The sequence below is a fragment of the Cnephaeus nilssonii genome (genome assembly GCF_951640355.1).
Source record: "Cnephaeus nilssonii genome assembly, chromosome: 22".
Lineage (NCBI taxonomy): Eukaryota > Metazoa > Chordata > Mammalia > Chiroptera > Vespertilionidae > Cnephaeus > Cnephaeus nilssonii.
In genome coordinates, this window is record NC_137093.1 from 26,305,869 (window position 1) to 26,324,507 (window position 18,639).

The 18,639-nt window shown below is 50.4% G+C and overlaps 1 protein-coding gene across 1 annotated transcript in view; it reads left to right on the plus strand.

Moving 5' to 3' along the window:
• Window positions 1-485: 485 nt before the first annotated feature.
• LIMK2 (LIM domain kinase 2) overlaps window positions 486-18,639 on the plus strand; it is a 58,044-nt gene continuing 39,890 nt past the window's right edge. The window contains exons 1-2 of the mRNA XM_079762692.1: window positions 486-642; window positions 12,482-12,581. Coding sequence (XP_079618818.1) covers window positions 627-642; window positions 12,482-12,581 — 116 coding nt within the window. The 5' untranslated portion in view covers window positions 486-626. The remainder of the gene's footprint in view (window positions 643-12,481; window positions 12,582-18,639) is intronic.

Here is an 18,639-nt window from a genome sequence, read left to right on the forward strand (position 1 = left end):
CCCTCATTATCTACTGGGTGTCTGTTTATCCAGAGTGGCGCAGAGAAGTGGCTTCTCTGAACTGGAAGCTTCTAAAGAAAGTCCACGCTTAACCCCCCTCCCCAAAGCTCGTGTATGGGGTAGACCTATTTTCTCCTTATTCCTATTCTTGATTCCAGGAGTGTTTGAGAGTCAGGAGTCCTGGGTTCCCAACCCAGCTCAGCTCCTCGTGAGCTGTGCCATTTCGAGGTAGTCGAACGACAGTATCCCCTGGTCCTCAGCAGTCCCCATCTGTAAAATGGGCTGAGTCCTCTGTTGAGGCCTCCCGCCCGAGCACGCTGCATCATCTTTACCGGCTCCGGCACCCACGGAGGGAGCCGCTCGCACTAGGGGGCGCTAGGGCCGCCTCCGAGCCAGGGGGCGGGGCCAGTGCGGGGCGGGGCCAGTGCGGGCGGGGCCTGCGTGGGGCGGGGCATCGGCGGGCGGGCCCGGGTGCCAGGTGCGGTTTGGTCCACCCGGGGCGCCGTAGGCGGTGCATCCTGCTCGCGCCCGGGGCCAAGGTCCTCCCGCGCCTGAGGCGACAGCGGGCGCGGAGAAGAGCGGCTGCGGCCCCCGCCCCTTCCTCCGCACTTCCGCGCCCCGGGACCATGGCCGCGCCGGCGGGTAAGAAGGGCCGCGCCGTCCTGTCCGCGTCTCTCTCGGCAGCCGGGCCCGGGCGCCTGAGGGGAGCCTCTCGGGGGTTCGGGCTGAGGGGACCCCCATGCGTTCGTTCGGGCTCCTTAGCAGGAGAATTGGGGGGGCGAGCACAGCGCTCCCCGAAGACCCGGAGGTGGTGGGACTGGGGGACTCGGGGCGCTGGAGACGGAGGGCTCCCCGGGGCAGGCGGGCGGGTGGGGCGGCTGCCGCGGGTGGAGGACCCCGGGGGAAGGGGTGCTGGCTCCGCAGGTCCCCAAGTTCACACCTTTCAGAGGAAGCCGAGGGGCCTGGGTTCCCGTGGAGTGGGGGGTTTGTGGGGTGTGGGGAGTACGGGAATCTGGGGGTTCGGGGCAGTTAAGAGGGGATGGAAAGTTACCCCGGGGTCTGGGTTTTCTGTGGGAAATGGAGGAGCTCCAAGCTTCTCGCCGCCGGCGCCTGGGGCTCCTTGCAGGAAACAGGGGAGTGGGGCTTCCCTTGGGGGTTAAGGCACGGATTGGCGGGAAGGGGACTGGAGCATCCTCCCTGGGGAAGGGGGGGCCCCCTGGGGCTCGGGGTTCCCCCTTAGCCTAAGACAGGACATGTGGCCAAACACCTCCTGGAGGGAAGAGTCGTCAAGGGTGAAAGGTGAAGGGGTACTGGGCCTGCAGCACCGCCTGCCTGTCCCCCCCCCCCCCCCGCAGTCCCCTCACACACCACCCTGCAGCTTCCTGCCCCCCTCCCTGTCCCCCTGCACCAGGGACTTGCGCTGCCCGGGTTTCCCAGCCACCTGAGTGGGTGGCCCGGCCTCCAGGTCGCCCAGGGTCAGCGTCCAGAAGCTTTCTAGAGGCGGCAGGAGGGAACAGTGGAGGCGGGAGCTTGTCCTGCATGTCTGCCCCCCACTTCCTGGCTTTCAGCCCGTGGACAGTCACTTCCTCCATCCTGAATGCAAGGACCAGGCCGCCCGGTGGGTCACTTCCTCACCGTGGGAGCCGGGGGTTTCTCCTCATTCTTGATAATTGGCTTCTAGAGAGAGGGGGGGGGGGGAGGGAATGCACCCTGTCCGTTTCATTTCTTTTCTTTTTTTAGATGTCAGAGTTCTTCAACTCAAATGATTTTATTTATTTCCTTTTTTTAAAAAGATATTTTGTTTTAAAACTTGGGGATCTGTTTTATTGTTAATCCTCACTGGAGGATACTTTTCCATTGATTTTTAGAGAGAGTGGAAGGGAGGGGGAGGGACAGATAGAGTAACATCGATATGAGAGAGACACATCCATATGTTGCCTCCCGCATGCACCCCTGACTGTATGCACCCCTGACCAGGGCTGGGGATCAAGCCTGCAACTGAGCTGCTTGCCCTGGACCGGAATGGAACCTGGGACCCTTCCGTCTGCAGGCCAGTGCTCTGTCCTCTGAGCTAAGCCGGCTAGGGCTCAGATGGTTTTCTATGACTTTTTCTAACCTCTGTGTGACATAGGTTCCCTGTCTTGCACCTCGATTCTTAAAAACGAGCGAAAGATCTTGGCGTGCACGTGTCGGTTAGGTTTCCTCTGAGTGAACGAAAAGCCTCTGGTGCATTCCTTTACACGTTCTGCCGTCAGAATACTTGCTGGCTGTTTCTGTGCCATGCATGCGCTCAGCCAAGCACGGGGGAGCATATGATGAAGTACACAGACACGGGCCTGGCCTTGTGGTGCTGACAGTCCTAGAGGTGGACAGTAAGTAATCGAGGTAGCAATGGAGATACGTGCTACAATAACTGAAGTTGCACAACGAGGTGATTAGCATGCACCTGGGCTGAGGAGAGTGGCTGGGGAATGCTTCTCTTTAAAAAGCAAGTTGATGCTCCCCCCTGAGACTCCGTAGAAATTTGTCCAGCGAAGGAAGGGCACAGGACATTCCAGGCAGAAGGGACAGCGTAAAAAGGCCCCGAGGCAGGAAGGCATGGAGTACCTTTGAAGAGCTGAGAGAAAGCCAGTCTGGCTTTTTTATGGGCGAGGAGACTACGGCGCAGAAACCACCTCCAGGTTCCATCGCCAGCTAAGAGGCGGTGGCCGGAGTTCATATTTCCCAGCTTGAAATGGAGTGCTTCATCCTCTCTCTCTCACAAACACCAGAACGAGCTTCACGGGGCGTCAGAGAAGGAAGTGGGACTTCACCTTCCCTGGTTCTGGCCAGGCTGTCTCAAGACAACTCTGACTGCTGAGTAACAGGAGAAGCAGCAACGACGAAATCCAATATTTACGGAGTGCCTGCGATGCCCCAGGCACTGGGCCGGGACAAGTGTTACCTCGCCTACACTTTAACAGATGCTAGAGCCGGGGAGAGCTAGAGATCGTGTAACTCTCCTCGTTTTACAGAGGAGGAAACTGAGGCTCAGGGATGAAAATGCATCTGTCCAGGGTCACTCCACTAGCGGCAGAGCCAAGACTGACCTAGGACTTACCTCTTCCCTTTGTAATATTCCAGGCTGCTGGAGACACGCAGAGTCTGGCACGCCGTGAGCCCTTAACAAATATTTGTAGAAATAAATATGTGATTTGTGCCTTTGAGAAATTCCCTGTCTGCTTAGCGTAATGAAGGGGAAAAAACACACACAGACAAATCGTGACAAGCTGTATAGCGCAAGCTCCCTCCCAGGAGCATGCCTTTCCCCTCCCCCACAGGCATCATCTCCTCAACTCTAAGGCACCCCCGGAGGCTTGCAACCAGGGCCCTGGCAAACCCCTGAACTTGTCCCCAGACCCCCTTTTCTCTGGGGAAAAAGAAGAGACAAGCTATATAAAGCCTGTATGTGATCACATTATGGCATTTCAGAGGTGATTCTATAAATATATATTGAATTCCTACTGTCTGCCAAGCACTTCTAGGCCCTGGGGGGTACTTAGGGGACGAAATAGACGAAATCCATTCCCCCGTGTTCTGGTGGGGAGAGATGGACAATAATGAACTATATGAATATCACAGGTCAGGGATAAATGCTCCGAAGAGAAATCAAGTAAGATAAGGACATAGGAGCGGTGGGAGGTCAGGGAAGCCTCTCTGGTCAGTGACATCTGAGCAGAGAAAGGAAGCAAGGACTTGAGCCATTTGAACATCCGGGGGAAGAACATTTTAGACGGAATAAAAGAACGAGTCAAGGCCCTAAGCCAGGAGTGTGCTTGGCATATTTGAAGACCAGCAAGGTCTCCAGAATGGCTACCAGATCTGGTTAGGGAATGCTTCTTTAAGGAGGTAAGATTGAGAAGTCTTTTTTTTTTTTTTTAAAATATATTTTATTGATTTTTTGCAGAGAGGAAGAGAGAGGGATAGAGAGCTAGAAACATCGATCAGCTGCCTCTTGCACACCCCCTACTGGGGATGTGCCCGCAACCAAGGTACATGCCCTTGACCGGAATCGAACCCGGGACCCTTGAGTCCGCAGGCCGACGCTCTATCCACTGAGCCAAACCGGTTTCGGCGAGATTGAGAAGTCTTAAAAAAGGGGTTGGGGCGGGGGGTTGTCCTAACTGGTTTGGCTCAGTGGTTAGAGCGTCAGCCTGTGAACTGAAGGGTCCCAGGTTCGATTCCAGTCAAGGGCACATGCCTGGGTTGAGGGCTCGATCCCCAGTAGGGGGCATGCAGGAGGCAGCCAATCAGTGATTCTCATCATTGATGTTTCCATCTCTCTCTCCCTCTTCCTTCCTCTCTGAAATCAGTAAAAACATATTTTTTAAAAAAGGGTGGGGGGAGTTAGTATCCTGGTGGGAAAGAAACTGGAGTAGGAGTCAAAGCAGGGCAAGTTTCAAGGTCTTCACAAAGGATGGTGAATTGATCCATGTGGCAGAGGCAAGGATGGGGAGGTGGGGGAGTCATGGGAAGTGGAAGGTAAGGCTGGGAGGGTGGCTGAATCCAGACTGGAGTGTTTTAATGCTAGGCTTGTGGAATTTTCCAGTCTACAGTAGAGACCATAGGTTTAGAGGTAGGAAGAGTCATGATTAGGGCATTGGTTTTTAAACTATCAATCTGGCATGTGATAGGCAGAATGAATTGGACAAGAATAAGGACGGGCACTGATCTGGAGGTGGATCCAGTGGGCCCTGAGCTGGGGTGCTAGTGATAGGAATGGAGAAGAAGGCACTGACCAGTAGGAAATGCCTCATGTCAGGGGCAGGGCAGGGTGACTTGAATAGCTCTGGATATGTGATGGAGGGGTCCAGGTAGGGTTCAAGAAGACTATAAGGTTTTAAAGCTGCATAGAAACCCATCATGTTCAAGGGGCTGCATTAAACTCTCCACATGGATGCATCTTTTGGAGGCTGGGTTGATTCCCAGCGCAGGGCTAGCTTCTGATCAGGACAGCCTGGAGGGGGCTAAGTTTCAGGAACAAATTAGCGAGCGGTGGGGCATCGCTTTAGCATTTCAGTGAGAAGACCTGCAGCTGTAGCAGTCTCTTACATGTTTATCCTTTTTCTTACTCTTGACCTTTCTTTATACAGTAGCAAGAATTAGATTTTTTTTTTTACCTATTAATTTATATCCAACGGTAGCTAGCACATGAAACCATTGCTTGGTTCTATTCAAGTGTACCTTGAGCGTCCATCCTGGGATTGATTCTGTTTCGGCAGCTCCTACTTATAATTTATTTTTCGGGAAAGAAAGTCTAAAATGTAGTCAAGTACATAGACTTGGGAGTTAGCAGACCTGTGGTCTCATCCCAGCTCTAACACTTGTTAATTGAGCATTTTCGTTTCCTCTGTAGTAAAATGGGAACGATAATAGTTCTTCAATACTAGTCCTTACCTCAAGGGACCTTTATATTCGATTAATTCATGCTTGCACAGGGCTTAGGACACTGCCTGGCACATAATAAGGACTCAAAGTAGTTGGGATTCTCCCCCCCCCCCACCCTACCCCCCATCATTGATAATGGGTAGAGAACTGCTGTCTGGGAATAGATGCATTGGTTAATCGGTTCTCTGATAGAGATTCTTTGTAGGCCTTCCTCCAGATAAGAAATTGCCAACTCACTCACAGCTCAGTAAACGTGTGGTTGGGAGGGAGAACCTGAGTGGCCCAAAAGCCACAAGAACCATCTGTCTTGTTTGTTTCTCTACCCAGTATCTTATTCCTCCACCAAGCTTGCCCTGCCCGCCAGCACCTGGTTCGTCCCTCTCTGACAGGGGTTATTTCTGCATACCTTTGTCCCTCACACCCCAGGAGTACTCACCAAGGGCCCCCCGCAGTGTGTGCCCTAGTCGGTGTCTTGCACATGGGCACGTAGAAAACATTTTCTGAATTTGTTCTGAAAACATTCCCTTCAGCGTTTGGCCGTTAGTGTTGTCAGCTCAGCCTTTTGCCCGGCCAAGCCCCTAAATATACAGGGAAGACGGAAGAAAAGCTGCTCACAATTCAGTTGCCAGCTAAGTGCCCGGCAAGTGTGGGAGGTATTTTCACATACTTTATGTCATTCTTTCTCGTAACCCTCTTGTTAACCCTCTTTTTAGGGATTAAGAGACAGGCTCAGAGAGGTTCAATGGTTTGCCTAGGGACACAGCCAAGTTTCCAACCTGGGTCTAAGTCCAGTTCTTCTGCTCGACCCCTTACACACGTCCCCTAATAAGCGAAAGGGCCGACGAGAACAGCAGCAAGAACGAAACCTTCTGAGATGCCTGTCTGTGCCTTCTTCACCTGAACCACGAGAGGCCCCTGGTTTGGTGCCGCAGGCTCTCAGAGCCCGAGGAATCATTCGAATCAATCATCCTTTTATGAGGGAAGACTCTCAGGTCCAGAGAAGTGCAGGAGCTCCTTAAAAAAATAATAATAATAATAAATCATCTAATCTTTTTTTCCCTTAGACACTCCCTTGGGCAATATTGGTAAGGTAGGGAGGAGGAAAACCCTTTGGGAGACGGGAGAGTATCCAGAGAAACGTTCATCATTACTGTTAAGTCTTTCCCGTTGGTAGCATGAAAATGGGGTGTTTTCTCTCTCGGCCGTTCCCCACCGGTGGCTGCCCCTGCCTCTCTGCTTTCCTGCTGTATCCCGGAACGAGTGGGGTTTATACAGCTGACCGGCCAGTTCCGGGGGGGGGGGGGGGGGGGGCACAGCGGTTACCCTGCTTGTTGTTTTGTGCTGCCCTGAATTGGCTGGGTGTTGTTCCTGGTTCTCATTGTTTAGTGGAATATGAGAAGCACCAAAGGTTTTTCTCAAATGAAAGGATCGGATCTGTGCATGTTGGTTCAGGCCAGGCTTTCTGGTCTCGTGAGCTCTCCGGCCTCGGGGATTTCTCACCACTTGGAAGTCTGAAAGGGACTAGTTTGCAGAAGCCCAGCTCTCAGACCAAGATTAAGGTGAATGTGAGGGTCTTGTGGGAACTGGCACTGCCCCTGAGCTGGGGTACCGGGCCGAGCCCTGCCGCTGAATGACTGTGTGGTCTCGAGCAAGTCTTACCTTGTCTGAGGCTGCAAGGGGAATAAAACTGCAACTGATCTGGTAGCCTCAGACCCTTTTGAGCCCCTCCCAGACCCGTTTTCTGATGGTTAGGAAACGTGATTCTCCTTCTCTAAGCCCATTTTTCTTCCAGAAAAAAAATGAAAGGGTTGGATTAGAGTAGAGGATTTTTAAAGGCCATTCCAACCTTAACCATCCTGCCATCCTAGTGCCTGCCCATGGATTCACAGATTGTTAGAGGGGCACATCACCAATTATTTATTAAGTTGGGAGAGAGAGGTGTATGTAAACTGAATATATTTTATACCAGTATCCAAAAGGTCCGGAAGGTAAGACCCTCTGTAATGAGCCATTTGTTGCCATTTTTAACCTTGTTTGCATGATACATTTACCACTTCCTAAAAGCAACAAGTTCCCATAATCAAGGCACAGTTTTCTGATTATTAAGCACCTAATAAGCCCTCCCCCCCTCCTTATTGTTTGAGGCTGCTGGGGACATTTACTTAAGCTTCCTTTCTGGACTCTGACAATCAGTAGCCACTATTGATAAGTCTGCAAATATGAGAGGCAAACACAATAAAAGGAGCGGGTGAACAGCCTGGTACAATGACGTATTTTCCTAGCAGTGATCGGCAAACTCATTCGTCAACAGAGCCAAATATCAACAGTACAACAACTGAAATTTCTTTTGAGAGCCAAATTTTTTAAACTTAAACTTCTTCTAATGCCACTTCTTCAAAATAGACTCGCCCAGGCCGTGGTATTTTGTGGAAGAGCCACACTCAAGGGGCCAAAGAGCTGCATGTGGCTCGCGAGCCGCAGTTTGCCGACCACCGAAGAATGTCCCAGGCCGACTGGACTGGAATCTGGACCGGTCTTCCATTCGGCCTCACGGGACTCTCCATAAACGTTGTGTTATTATATTTATCTTACATTTCCTAGAATAAAGGTTGTAAAAGAGTTAGGATCGTCGACTTTCAGGGCTGCAAGGGAGCTGAAAATTCCAAGAGTATTCTCTTGATGAGTGTTTGGGCTCGGGAGGTCAAAGGCTCTGGGTAAATATCTTTGCTCGAGTACAATCTGATAAGACTTCACCTGTAGGTAGTCACCCTGGGAGTCAGAGCACTTACTTATTTCTATTTTTGAAAATATATTTCTATTGATTTTCAGAAAGGAAGGGAGAGGGAAAGAGAGATAGAAACATCAAGGATGAGAGAGTCATTGATCGGCTGCCTCCTGCACTGGGGATGGAGCCCACAACCCAGGCATGTGCCCTTGACTGGAATCGAACCTAGGACCTTTCAGTCCTCAGGCCAACGCTCTATCCACTGAGCCAAACCAGCTAGGGCTCAGAGCAGTTATTCCAGTGAAATCATCCCTGTTGACCATTGGAGCTTATCTTTAGAACGTACCTTTATAGTTGACAGGTGGGTACAACTTTTCAGTTGGATTCGCCACACAAAGGGTTGTCTGTACTGTCCCAGGCTTTATGCTGGGCCCTGGAGATCTAAAGATCTTCAAAATGTGATCTTTGCCCCTTTGAGCTGGAGGGAAGGGGACAGAGAGGGAGGAGCTGAGGGAGACAGAAAAACAAAATGCACTGTAATTACAGAACCAATCATATAGAATAGGTATAGGCAACATGAAACAAACTCTGCCTGCCTTTGGGGGACCACCACGGAAGGATAGAAGTTTGATTAAGGGGGAAAGGTTGGTAAAGTATTCCGAACACAGGAAGCCTTGAGGTGTGAATGTTAGGATGCAAGAACATGAATGTGAGTGGCAGGAGTAGAAAATAGGTCAAGATGTGACTAGAGCACCCCTTCGTAAGGGATGATGAGAAATAAAGCTTCTTTGGGGCCACTTTGTGGAGGGCCATTCGTTCCCTCCATAAATGTGAATGAGAAAAGAAAACGTTAATGAGGGACTGTGGTAGGCCAGGGGCAGGTCTTGGTTCCCTCAGTCCTTCAGAACTAACAAGAGCCAACTGTAATGATGTGTGAGGAGTCGGTGTTCCTGCCTCAGGACCTTTGCACGTCCCAGTCTCCAATGTAATCCTTCCCTCCTCCTTTTTTGCATTGCCTCCATAATTTATATTCATTCTTTAGAGCTCAGCTTGGAAATTGCTCCCTGGAGGAATATTTGTTTGCTCTACCCTAACCCCGTTTTCCTAGTTAAGAACTTGATATGGTCTTCACACCACTTGCCCCAATCATAATGAAAATAATTATGTTATTGTTCGATATCTGCTGCTTAATCTCACTTTTTTTTGCAGCACAGTGTTAGACACATAGGTGGCATGCAGTAAATATTTGCTTAAAGAATGACTGAAGCGTGTCCACTGGATTTAGCAATAAGCGGTCACTGTTGACTTTGGTGAGACAGTTTCTGAGAAATGGTGGAGGTGGAAGTCAGGTTGTGGCGGTTTGTGCGGTAAGTAGGAAGTGAGGAAATGAGGGCAGTTTTGTGTAGACAGCTTTTTAATGTGTGTGGCTGTGAAGAGGAAAGCGAATATGGTAGATAGAGGAGAAAATGGGATCCACTTTAAAAAATATATTTTTATTGATTTCAGAGGGAGAGAGAGAAACATCAATGATGAGAGAGAATCGTTGATGGCTGCCTCCTGGTGAGGATCAAGCCACAACCCAGGCATGTGCCCTTGACCAGAATTGAACCTAGGACTCTTCAGCCTGCAGGCCGATGCTCTATCCACTGAGCCAAACCCGTTAAGGCGGGATCTACATTTTTTTATTTATTTTTTAATGGTGAAGACTTGAACTTGTGTAAGTGATCATTGGAAGGAGCTAATGGAGAAAGGAGTGATGGTGGAGATCGCTGAAAGTGCACATCTCCCGAGGGGGGGAATAGGATGGAACGCAGAACAGCAGTGCCCGCTAAGTTGAGCCTTTGCTCTGGAGACATCGGGTAGTCGGGATAAACCGGCTGCACACAGGGGAAGAGAAGCCAAAGACCTGCACTCGGCTGCTGCGGCGAAGGGCAGGGAAGGATTGGAGAGACATTTGGGAGGTGAAGCCAGGTAAACATGAGAGGAGGGAGCAGAGGTCTTCGTTGTTGTTGTTGTTGTTGTTAGAGAAATCTTGACTTTTGTGCCCGTAGTGCCTAGCACAGAGCAGGTGCTACTTAAGTGTTAAATGGCTTTGAATTCCTCCAGACTGGGGAAAGCAGGGCGGGCTCTGGAGGGTGTAGCAATAACAAGTTCTCTCTCGAAGATCCTCATCATGCAAAGTCCTGGTCCTTTTTGCATTTTGGGAACAGCCAGAAGTCATTCCGAGCCAAGATACTGAATTGTTGAGTCAGTGGGTGGTCAGGTTAGAGACTATTACTTTTGGGTTAAAAATTAAAAACAAGAAGCAAGGTGTGGCTTAACATAATGAGGTTTGCTGGGGTGGGGCGGCAGTTCTCAAAGCCCTTCCACGTAATTGTTCCAGAAATGTTTCCAGCTCGTACCTCCAGAACGTGGGAGGTTCCTTTGGATGTCTGTGTTCATCCAAAACCCTCCTTCACCAGTTCCCTTTCTCACCCCTCCCCCGCCCCCCCCGCCATCCCCCGTCCGTAACTCATTTGAATGAGTCTCTCAGACTTTCTGCTTTGGGGTCTGTGAGGGTGATGGTGCGCTCTCTGGCCTCTACCACCCAAAGACCAAAAAGGCCCCTCAGGAGAGTCTGAGAAGTTGAGATCCTGGAGGCGATGGGCCTGTATATCCCATCACCGGGAACTGGAGGAAAGGAGCAGGTGGGGAAGGGTTCTAAAGCCTTCTGCCAGTGAGTTCAGTTCTCCTCTGGGCTATGAGGACAGCTGTCGAGGCCCTGGCTGCCCCCAATGCTCCTGACCAATCTTGAAATGCCCGGAGCCGGGCATTGTCTATTTATGGCCCCTGTGCCTGTGGCAGTCTGGAGTTACCCAGAGAGAACAAAGCTGCACACACAGAGAGCACAAGGGAGTCTTGTAACAACCTTGTCCCGCTTTCTAGGGCTCAGTAAGGTACCACGGCTTGATCTCAGCTGCCCTCTTTATTTCAAGAAGTTGGCAGCTGAGCCACACCAGGCGTATTGTGTTTTGTCCTTTTTTGGAGGGACATGGACCAGTTCTGCTATTGTCCACACTAATACCTCAGCCTGCACAGCCCTTCCCCACCCTCTCTCAGCCTTTGGTAAATCTTCCCCATCTTTCAAGGCTCGGCTCAAGTGTCCGCTTCCCCTGCAAAGACTCTCCTGGCTCCCCTAAGTGGAACGAGGAGGAATTAACATGGTGGGGCGGAAAGAGCGTGGGCTTTCCGATGAGCCAGACCTGGGTTGGGATACTAGATCTGCCCCGTGGCCTGTCACCCGTGGCCCCAAGTTTCAATTCTCCCATCCATTCAATGAGTGTAATGACCGCTGCCTCACGGGATTCTTTTGAGAATTAAATGAGAAAGCGCCTGCCATAATTCTTGGCGTATAGGAGGCATTCATTAAATGTTTATTCTTTCCCTTCTATACTATAACATCTTTCTCCGAACTAAAATAACACTTTCTTCTACTCCTGAAAGGGCATCTAAGTGGAAAATGACTATGTGGAAGGATGTTCCTTTTCCCAGTGGATGTACATCCCAGTGGAGCAGGGATGACGTTATCCAACCGTCTCCAACATAGAGCTTGGCGAGGACCCATGGGTCCAACGAGAGGACCCATGCAGTTGGTTGAATGAGGGAGCTCCTGGACCAGGTGATGGGAAATCTGCACAACCAGGGCTTTGGAGGAACAGACAAAGGCAATACCATGATCAACCTAGAAAGGAGACGTTTCTGGGTGCTGGTTAAGAATAGTTGTAGGAAAGGCCGAAACCGGTTTGGCTCAGTGGATAGAGCGTCGGCCTGCGGACTCAAGGGTCCCAGGTTCGATTCCGGTCAAGGGCATGTACCTTGGTTGCGGGCACATCCCCAGTGGGGGGTGTGCAAGAGGCAGCTGATCGATGTTTCTAGCTCTCTATCCCTCTCTCTTCCTCTCTGTAAAAAATCAATAAAATATATTAAAAAAAAAAAAAGAATAGTTGTAGGAAAGGCTGATCCAAAAAGAAAAAGACCTTGTTCATTTCATCTGCTCAGAACTATAAGCAAGGACTGACACATCCAGAAAAAGCAGGTTTTGTTTCAGTAGAAAAAGGAACAATCAGAACCATTTTTTAAAACGAATTCCCTCTCCCTGGGGAGATGAGCAGGCAGTGCTTCCCGAGAGCGTGTAGAAAAGGGAACTGTGCATCTGGCCGAACATTGGGTTAACCCTTTCAATATGAGAATCTGTTCGCTGAGTCTTATTCCACACAGTAGGAGTCAGTGTCCCTTCATCCTTGGTACTTCCGGCCTCTGAACCTCCCTCCCCCTTGGTTTTGTGTGCAGGTGAGGATGCCTGGAGGTGTCGGGGCTGTGGGGACCATGTTGCTCCAAGCCAGAGGTTGTACAGGACTGTCAACGAAGCCTGGCACAGCTCTTGCTTCAGGTAAGTGGGTCTATCCTCCTGTCTTGCCAGTGCATTACAGGCTAGGAACTATTCCATTTTCTGGAATATACAGAAACAAGCTTTTGATTTGGAAGTTTCCTTTTCAGTGGGTGAGGGGTGGGGAGGGATGTGCCAAGGTGAAGGTGGAAGAGCCACAAATGTGCCAGGTGCAGCTAGAGGTGGTGGGGGGATGAGAGGAAGTCTTTCCAGGGAGTCCCAGTATTCTCACTTGAATAAAAACGTTTTTATTGATTGATTTGATACACACACACACACACACACATCCATTTTTTTACTTGTTTATGCATTTATTGGTTGATTCTTGTATGTGCCCTGACCAGAGATTGAACCCGAAACCTTGGTATATCAGGATGATGCTCTAATCAACTGAGCTACCTGGCCAGGGCCACCCTCACCGTTGAGGTGAGGAAACTGAGGCCCATGCCTACACTTCTGATTATGCAGGTGCCTCAGGGTTGTTTTGCGGGCAGTTGGCAAAGCCAGCTCTTCTTCACAGCAGGCTGCCCGCCTCGTTTCCTGCTTTTTGTTTTTTGTTGCATGTGCATTTTTTTTAGTGGGCCTGTCTGTGAACACTGTCCCAAAGAAATGAAAAGGAGCTTGTAGTATAGAAAGAAAAAGATAGCTTTAAGATTGAATGGGGCAATATGGAGATGAGGAGCTGTTGCTCTAAAGACCCGACTCCCCGATAGGATATAGGTTACAGATTATATAGGGCAAAATCACAAGACACCTGTGGGTTAGGGATTGGGGTCATGCTGGGAGCTGATTGGTCAAAAGCGAAGTAAGGGTAATAAATCATTTCTCTTAAGGACAGTTCTGAGGTCTTTTCTAGGTCCCTCTGTCTGGTCTCATGGAAAAGTAGGCAGGGGGTTGTTCCTCCTTAGGGCTCAGGAGCTGAAATATAACTTAGGTCAAGATGTTATCTTTAGCCCAGCCAGCATGGCTCAGTAGTTGAACGTAGACCTATGAACCAGGAGGTCAAGGTTCAATTCCTGGTTGGGGCACATGAACGGTTTCGGACTCAACCCCAGTGGAGGGCGTGCAGGAGGCATCCTATCAATGATTCATCATTGATGTCTCTCTCTCTCTTCCTCTCTGAAAACAATAAAATATATACATATGTATATATATTGTAAAAAGATGTTATCTTTAGCTTGCCAGACCTTGTGACTATTAGTCAGGTCCTGACTACTGGGTTACTGTCTTCTGCTCCTTGGGGGTTGCTGATTATCCTCTCCTGCTTTTTGTTATTAAATTTATTGTAGCTCTTATTGTTCAAAGACAGCTCAGTTTCTTGAAAATAACAGAAACTTTAAAGTCAGATTTGTTCCTGCTGTCCAAGGCTCCGTTTTCTCCTCAGGAAAATACAGAAGTTAAGAATCTATCTCAGACTTGAAATAATACATGGCCAGGGCACCCACTGAACGGTCGTTCCTCTCCCCTGTGAGGTTAGAATCCGCAAGAGTGGGAGCTTGTCTTTGCATCCTCCAGAGCACAAAACAGTGCCTGGCCTGCAGTCATTTCTCCTCGGAAGCTGGGTGGGCATGTGTGGCCCCGTGGTCTGAAGCCGTGGGGAGTGTTCACATCCTCAGAATGAGACAGACTAGACAGGCACCACGCACTCTGAATTCCAGCACCCACAGACGTGCTGATATCAAGTAATCTAATTGACCTTTAAGCGCTTGCCTCCACCGGGAACTACGTGGGGGTTAGCCCGGGGAGCTCCGGCCTCTGGAAGAGTTGGAGGGGAACCAGCATTTTCTGCCCTTTCAGCTCTAACTCCGAGCTCTCCAGTCTTCTCCGGATCTAATAGCCTGGGTTCCTCCTCCGCTTGCTCTCGGGGAAGTGGATTGTACCTTGACTCTGCCTTTCAGTGAGACAGGAGCAGAATGTCAGAGCCATCAAGGACCTTATAGATAAAGCCTTGGGCCGGCCCTTTGGTTTTAGACCTGAGGCTAAAGAGCAACATCAGAACCTGAGTTCCCAGGCCAGGACTTGCCTTGGCATCGAACCCATACGGCCGTATTTGTCCTTGCTGTTTTCCTATGTGTATGACTATTTCCTGTCCAAAATAAGCAAGACCAAAAACTCCAAAAATTAGGGAAGCTAATCTTTGGAGTTTTGGATTCTCCTATAGCTAAAGAACTTAAGAACTAGAAGGGACCACCTACTGTATGATGCTCTATTAACCCTTTCATATCAAGAGATGAGAGGCCTCAAACCAAAAAGACAAAAAAGGAGTTCTACAAACAGGCCATGGATGACAGGACCTGGCCTTAGAACTGAAGTCTTGGGTTATTTGTAGGTCTGATCAGATGCTAGCTTGTTAGATAGAACCGTGTGTGAGGAGAGACACACACACACAAATACATGTGCATAAACATGCAAGGCACGTTACCATGGTAGATAAGAGTGCAGGCTATGGATGAGACGGTCTGATTTCAAATCCTGGCTTTGCAATTTATTAACTGGCCTTAGGTGACTTCCCTGAGCTTCAGGCACCTCATCTATAAAATGGGACTAAGAATAATACTCATGCCCAGCTGGTGTGGCTGGCTCAGTGGTTGAACGTCGACCTATGAACCAGGAGGTCATGGTTTGATTCCTGCTCAGGGCACTTGCCCACGTTGTGGGCTTGATCCCCAGTAGGGGGAGTGCAGGGAGCAGCCAACCAGCAATTCTCTCTCATCGGTGTTTTTATCTCTCTCCCTGTCACTCTCTGAAATCAATAAAAATATATTTTTTTTAAAAAAAGAGAGAGAGAGAATGGTACTCATCCCACAAAATTGTTGGGGAAGGTTAGATGTGGTAACCCTATATAAAAGTGCTTAGCATAGCACCTGATACATAGAAAACTCTTAATCAGAAGCTGTTACTTTATATTGTGTGTGTCTACTTAACATTCATGTATTTATTTTTCTTATTACATACACACTCATTTGTCATCTGATGTGGAACCTCCGGGATTAAGGTTAACTTTGAGCTACCCTTGCATAATTAAAGCAGAGATCATGCCTCAGTCTGGAAGTAGAGCATCCAGATTGTCTGCTGTTTATAGCGTAGCCTCAAGGACAGATTCCCCCTAATCCAGCACTATTGAAGGAGCATATGTCCCCACTCCTGAGCCTGCCTTCCCTCACAAACTGAGAGCCTGGTCATTTGCACCGGGGAGAAAGGCTACTTTGGAGCCCACTTGACTTTTGCCCAAATGGGAGAGAGGACTGTGTTGTCTGACTCCAGAAGTAACCTGGGTTACGAGGAGCATGAAGCATCAGCCTGAATGGACTTTTAACACGTCTTCCACCCCAGCTCACCTGTGATTCTCTGTTTCTAGCAGGACCCTCTCCCTTCATTCTCGCAAAGATATTCATTCTCCACCACTCCCTTTCAGCCTTGCTCTTACCCAGCTGGGCTATAGTTACAATAAAGGAAATGACTTTTCTTCTCCCCTCCCCCCACACCTTTGTTTTCCTAATCACAGGGTGGGGCTGGATATTGAATGGAGAAACTGCTGGGGTTTGGCTCCCAACTCCTCCCTCCTCCCCTTCTTCTTACACTACCCTATCCTCCATCTGCAGCCACATCCTTAATCCCGCCTCTCACAGCCTTCCGCCAGTTTGTCAGGTCCCTGGGACAATAGGAAGCCACTTCCGGCTCGAACCCGAACTGTCCGGTGGAGGCCAGCTGACAGATCTCCTGGAAGCAGCCCAGTCTATAATGGTGCCGGTGCAGTTGGGCGCCTGGCCAGGACCCCTCTGATCTCTGGACACCTGGCTGACCAGGCCTCTTGCTTCCTCTCCTCAACCTTTACCACAGGCCTGTTTGGATTCTAACACTTCTCTGGCCTCCCCTTTCCTTGAGCAGTGCCACTGGTTCCAGAGCTGGGGCCATTCTCTCTGAAGCTCTCTGGAACTGGCTCCCTCTCATTGGGGGAGGCCGGGAAAGCAGCCGGACTGCATGTTGTTCTGTAACTGACGTTAAAGGGGAGAGCTGTGAACGGTGACCTGGCCTCTTGGCATGTTTGCAAACCAGAGAACCTTGAGAAGTTTTCTGACTATTGTTCTTTCACCCTCATCAGAGGTGTTGGGCCCCGGAGGAGGGGTGGCGGGAGGAAGGAAAAGCTGCCTGTCTTAGTCTTTGTGGCCGCTACCTGCGACTCTGTTCCTTGACCTGGTTCCTAGCAGCATTATCAGAGGGGAAAAGCCACCATTCTTGAGGCTCCTGGGAACCGCTCAGGGCCTCCTCTCTCAGGATTGTGAACACGGGCTATTGGAGCTTTCGTGATTTCTCATGCCCGTACTCTAGAAAAGAGGCAGTGCAGATAGAAAGCCGTTATCACTTCGTCAGACGACAAACCATTTCCGCTAAATTTGTGACTCCAGGAAAGTCCAGTGAAGAAACGGAACGCAGAGCTGCGTGGCGACCAGAAGCTGTGGTGTAATGGCTGGTGCGGTGTTGTAATAGGTTGATGACAGTGCTTTTTGTGAGGCTGAAAATCGTGCTCGTTTTCTCACCCACACCCCCATCGAAACCATGAAAATTACAGTAATAGGTCACGTTGATTAAATGTTTACTCTGCTCTAGACACTGTCCTAAGCATTTCACATGCATTATCTTATTTAATTCCTACAACAACCCAATACCTGTAGATCTGGCCTTAACCTCTTTTACAAATAGGGAAATGGAGGTTACTTGCTCACAGTCCCAGAGCTAGTAAGTAGCATAGCTGGGATTTGCACCCAGGCATTCTGAGTCCTTGCTTGTCAGAGTCTCTTTGCATTCTTGAGGATGGGTATGTCATTTCTATGTCATTGAACCTCTCCAAGGCTTCCTCTTCTGTAACTTCGGGGTAAGAACACTCACCCTGCCTGCCACACACTGGGTACCAGATAACATTGAAGGGTTCATGAATTTCCAAGTGTCCAGAAAAGTGCTCTTAAATTCCTCCTGTCTGCCTCCTGGGTTGGGAGTCAGTGGAACAACCCTGCCATCTGCTGTTGTACTGTTTTTTTTTTTTTTTTTTTTTTTTTTTTTTTTTTTAATTTCTTTATTGATTAAGGTGTCACATATTTGTCCTCATCCCCCCATTCCCATCCCACACCCCTCCCCTTGGATGCCCCAACCCTCTGTTGAACTTAAGCATTGGTTAGGCTCATATGCATGCACACAAGACCTTTGGTTGATCTCTCCCCCCTCCCCCCACCCTCCCCTATCCTCCCTCTGAGGCCCGATAGTCCGATCGATGCCTCCTTGTTTCTGGTTCTGTTCTTGTTCATCAGTCTATGTTGTTCATCATTTCCCCTAGATGAGCGAAATCATGTGTCACTATAGATATACTTATAAGAATTGAATGTGCGACGAGCAATAATAGTTATGCTGACAGGCAAATGAATCAGTCTGTAGTGAGTTTCTTTCTGGACCAACAGTTCTTTTGAGACCCAATATCAATGTCCACCGGTTCCCTATGAGTACATGTCGGCACTGACCCCTCAGCTCTGGATGGTGGACAAATGGTGGTAATGCAGGTCCGACTCCCTCTGGTTTGGTCTCGGCTGGACCCAGGGGCACTGCTTCACCCGGATCCAGGGGCCCACGGCCTCACCTGGACCCGGGGCCAGGCTCACCCGGATCCAGGGGCCCGCGGCCTCGCCCGGTCCCGGGGCCCAGGGCTCACCCGGCTCCAGGGGCCCGCGGCCTCGCCCGGACGCGGGGCCCAGGGCTCACCCGGCTCCAGGGGCCCGCGGCCTCGCCCGGACCCGGGGCCCAGGGCTCACCCGGCTCCAGGGGCCCGCGGCCTCGCCCGGACGCGGGGCCCAGGGCTCACCCGGCTCCAGGGGCCCGCGGCCTCGCCCGGACCCGGGGCCCAGGGCTCACCCGGCTCCAGGGGCCCGCGGCCTCGCCCGGACCCGGGGCCCAGGGCTCACCCGGCTCCAGGGGCCCGCGGCCTCGCCCGGACCCGGGGCCCAGGGCTCACCCGGCTCCAGGGGCCCGCGGCCTCGCCCGGACCCGGGGCCCAGGGCTCACCCGGCTCCAGGGG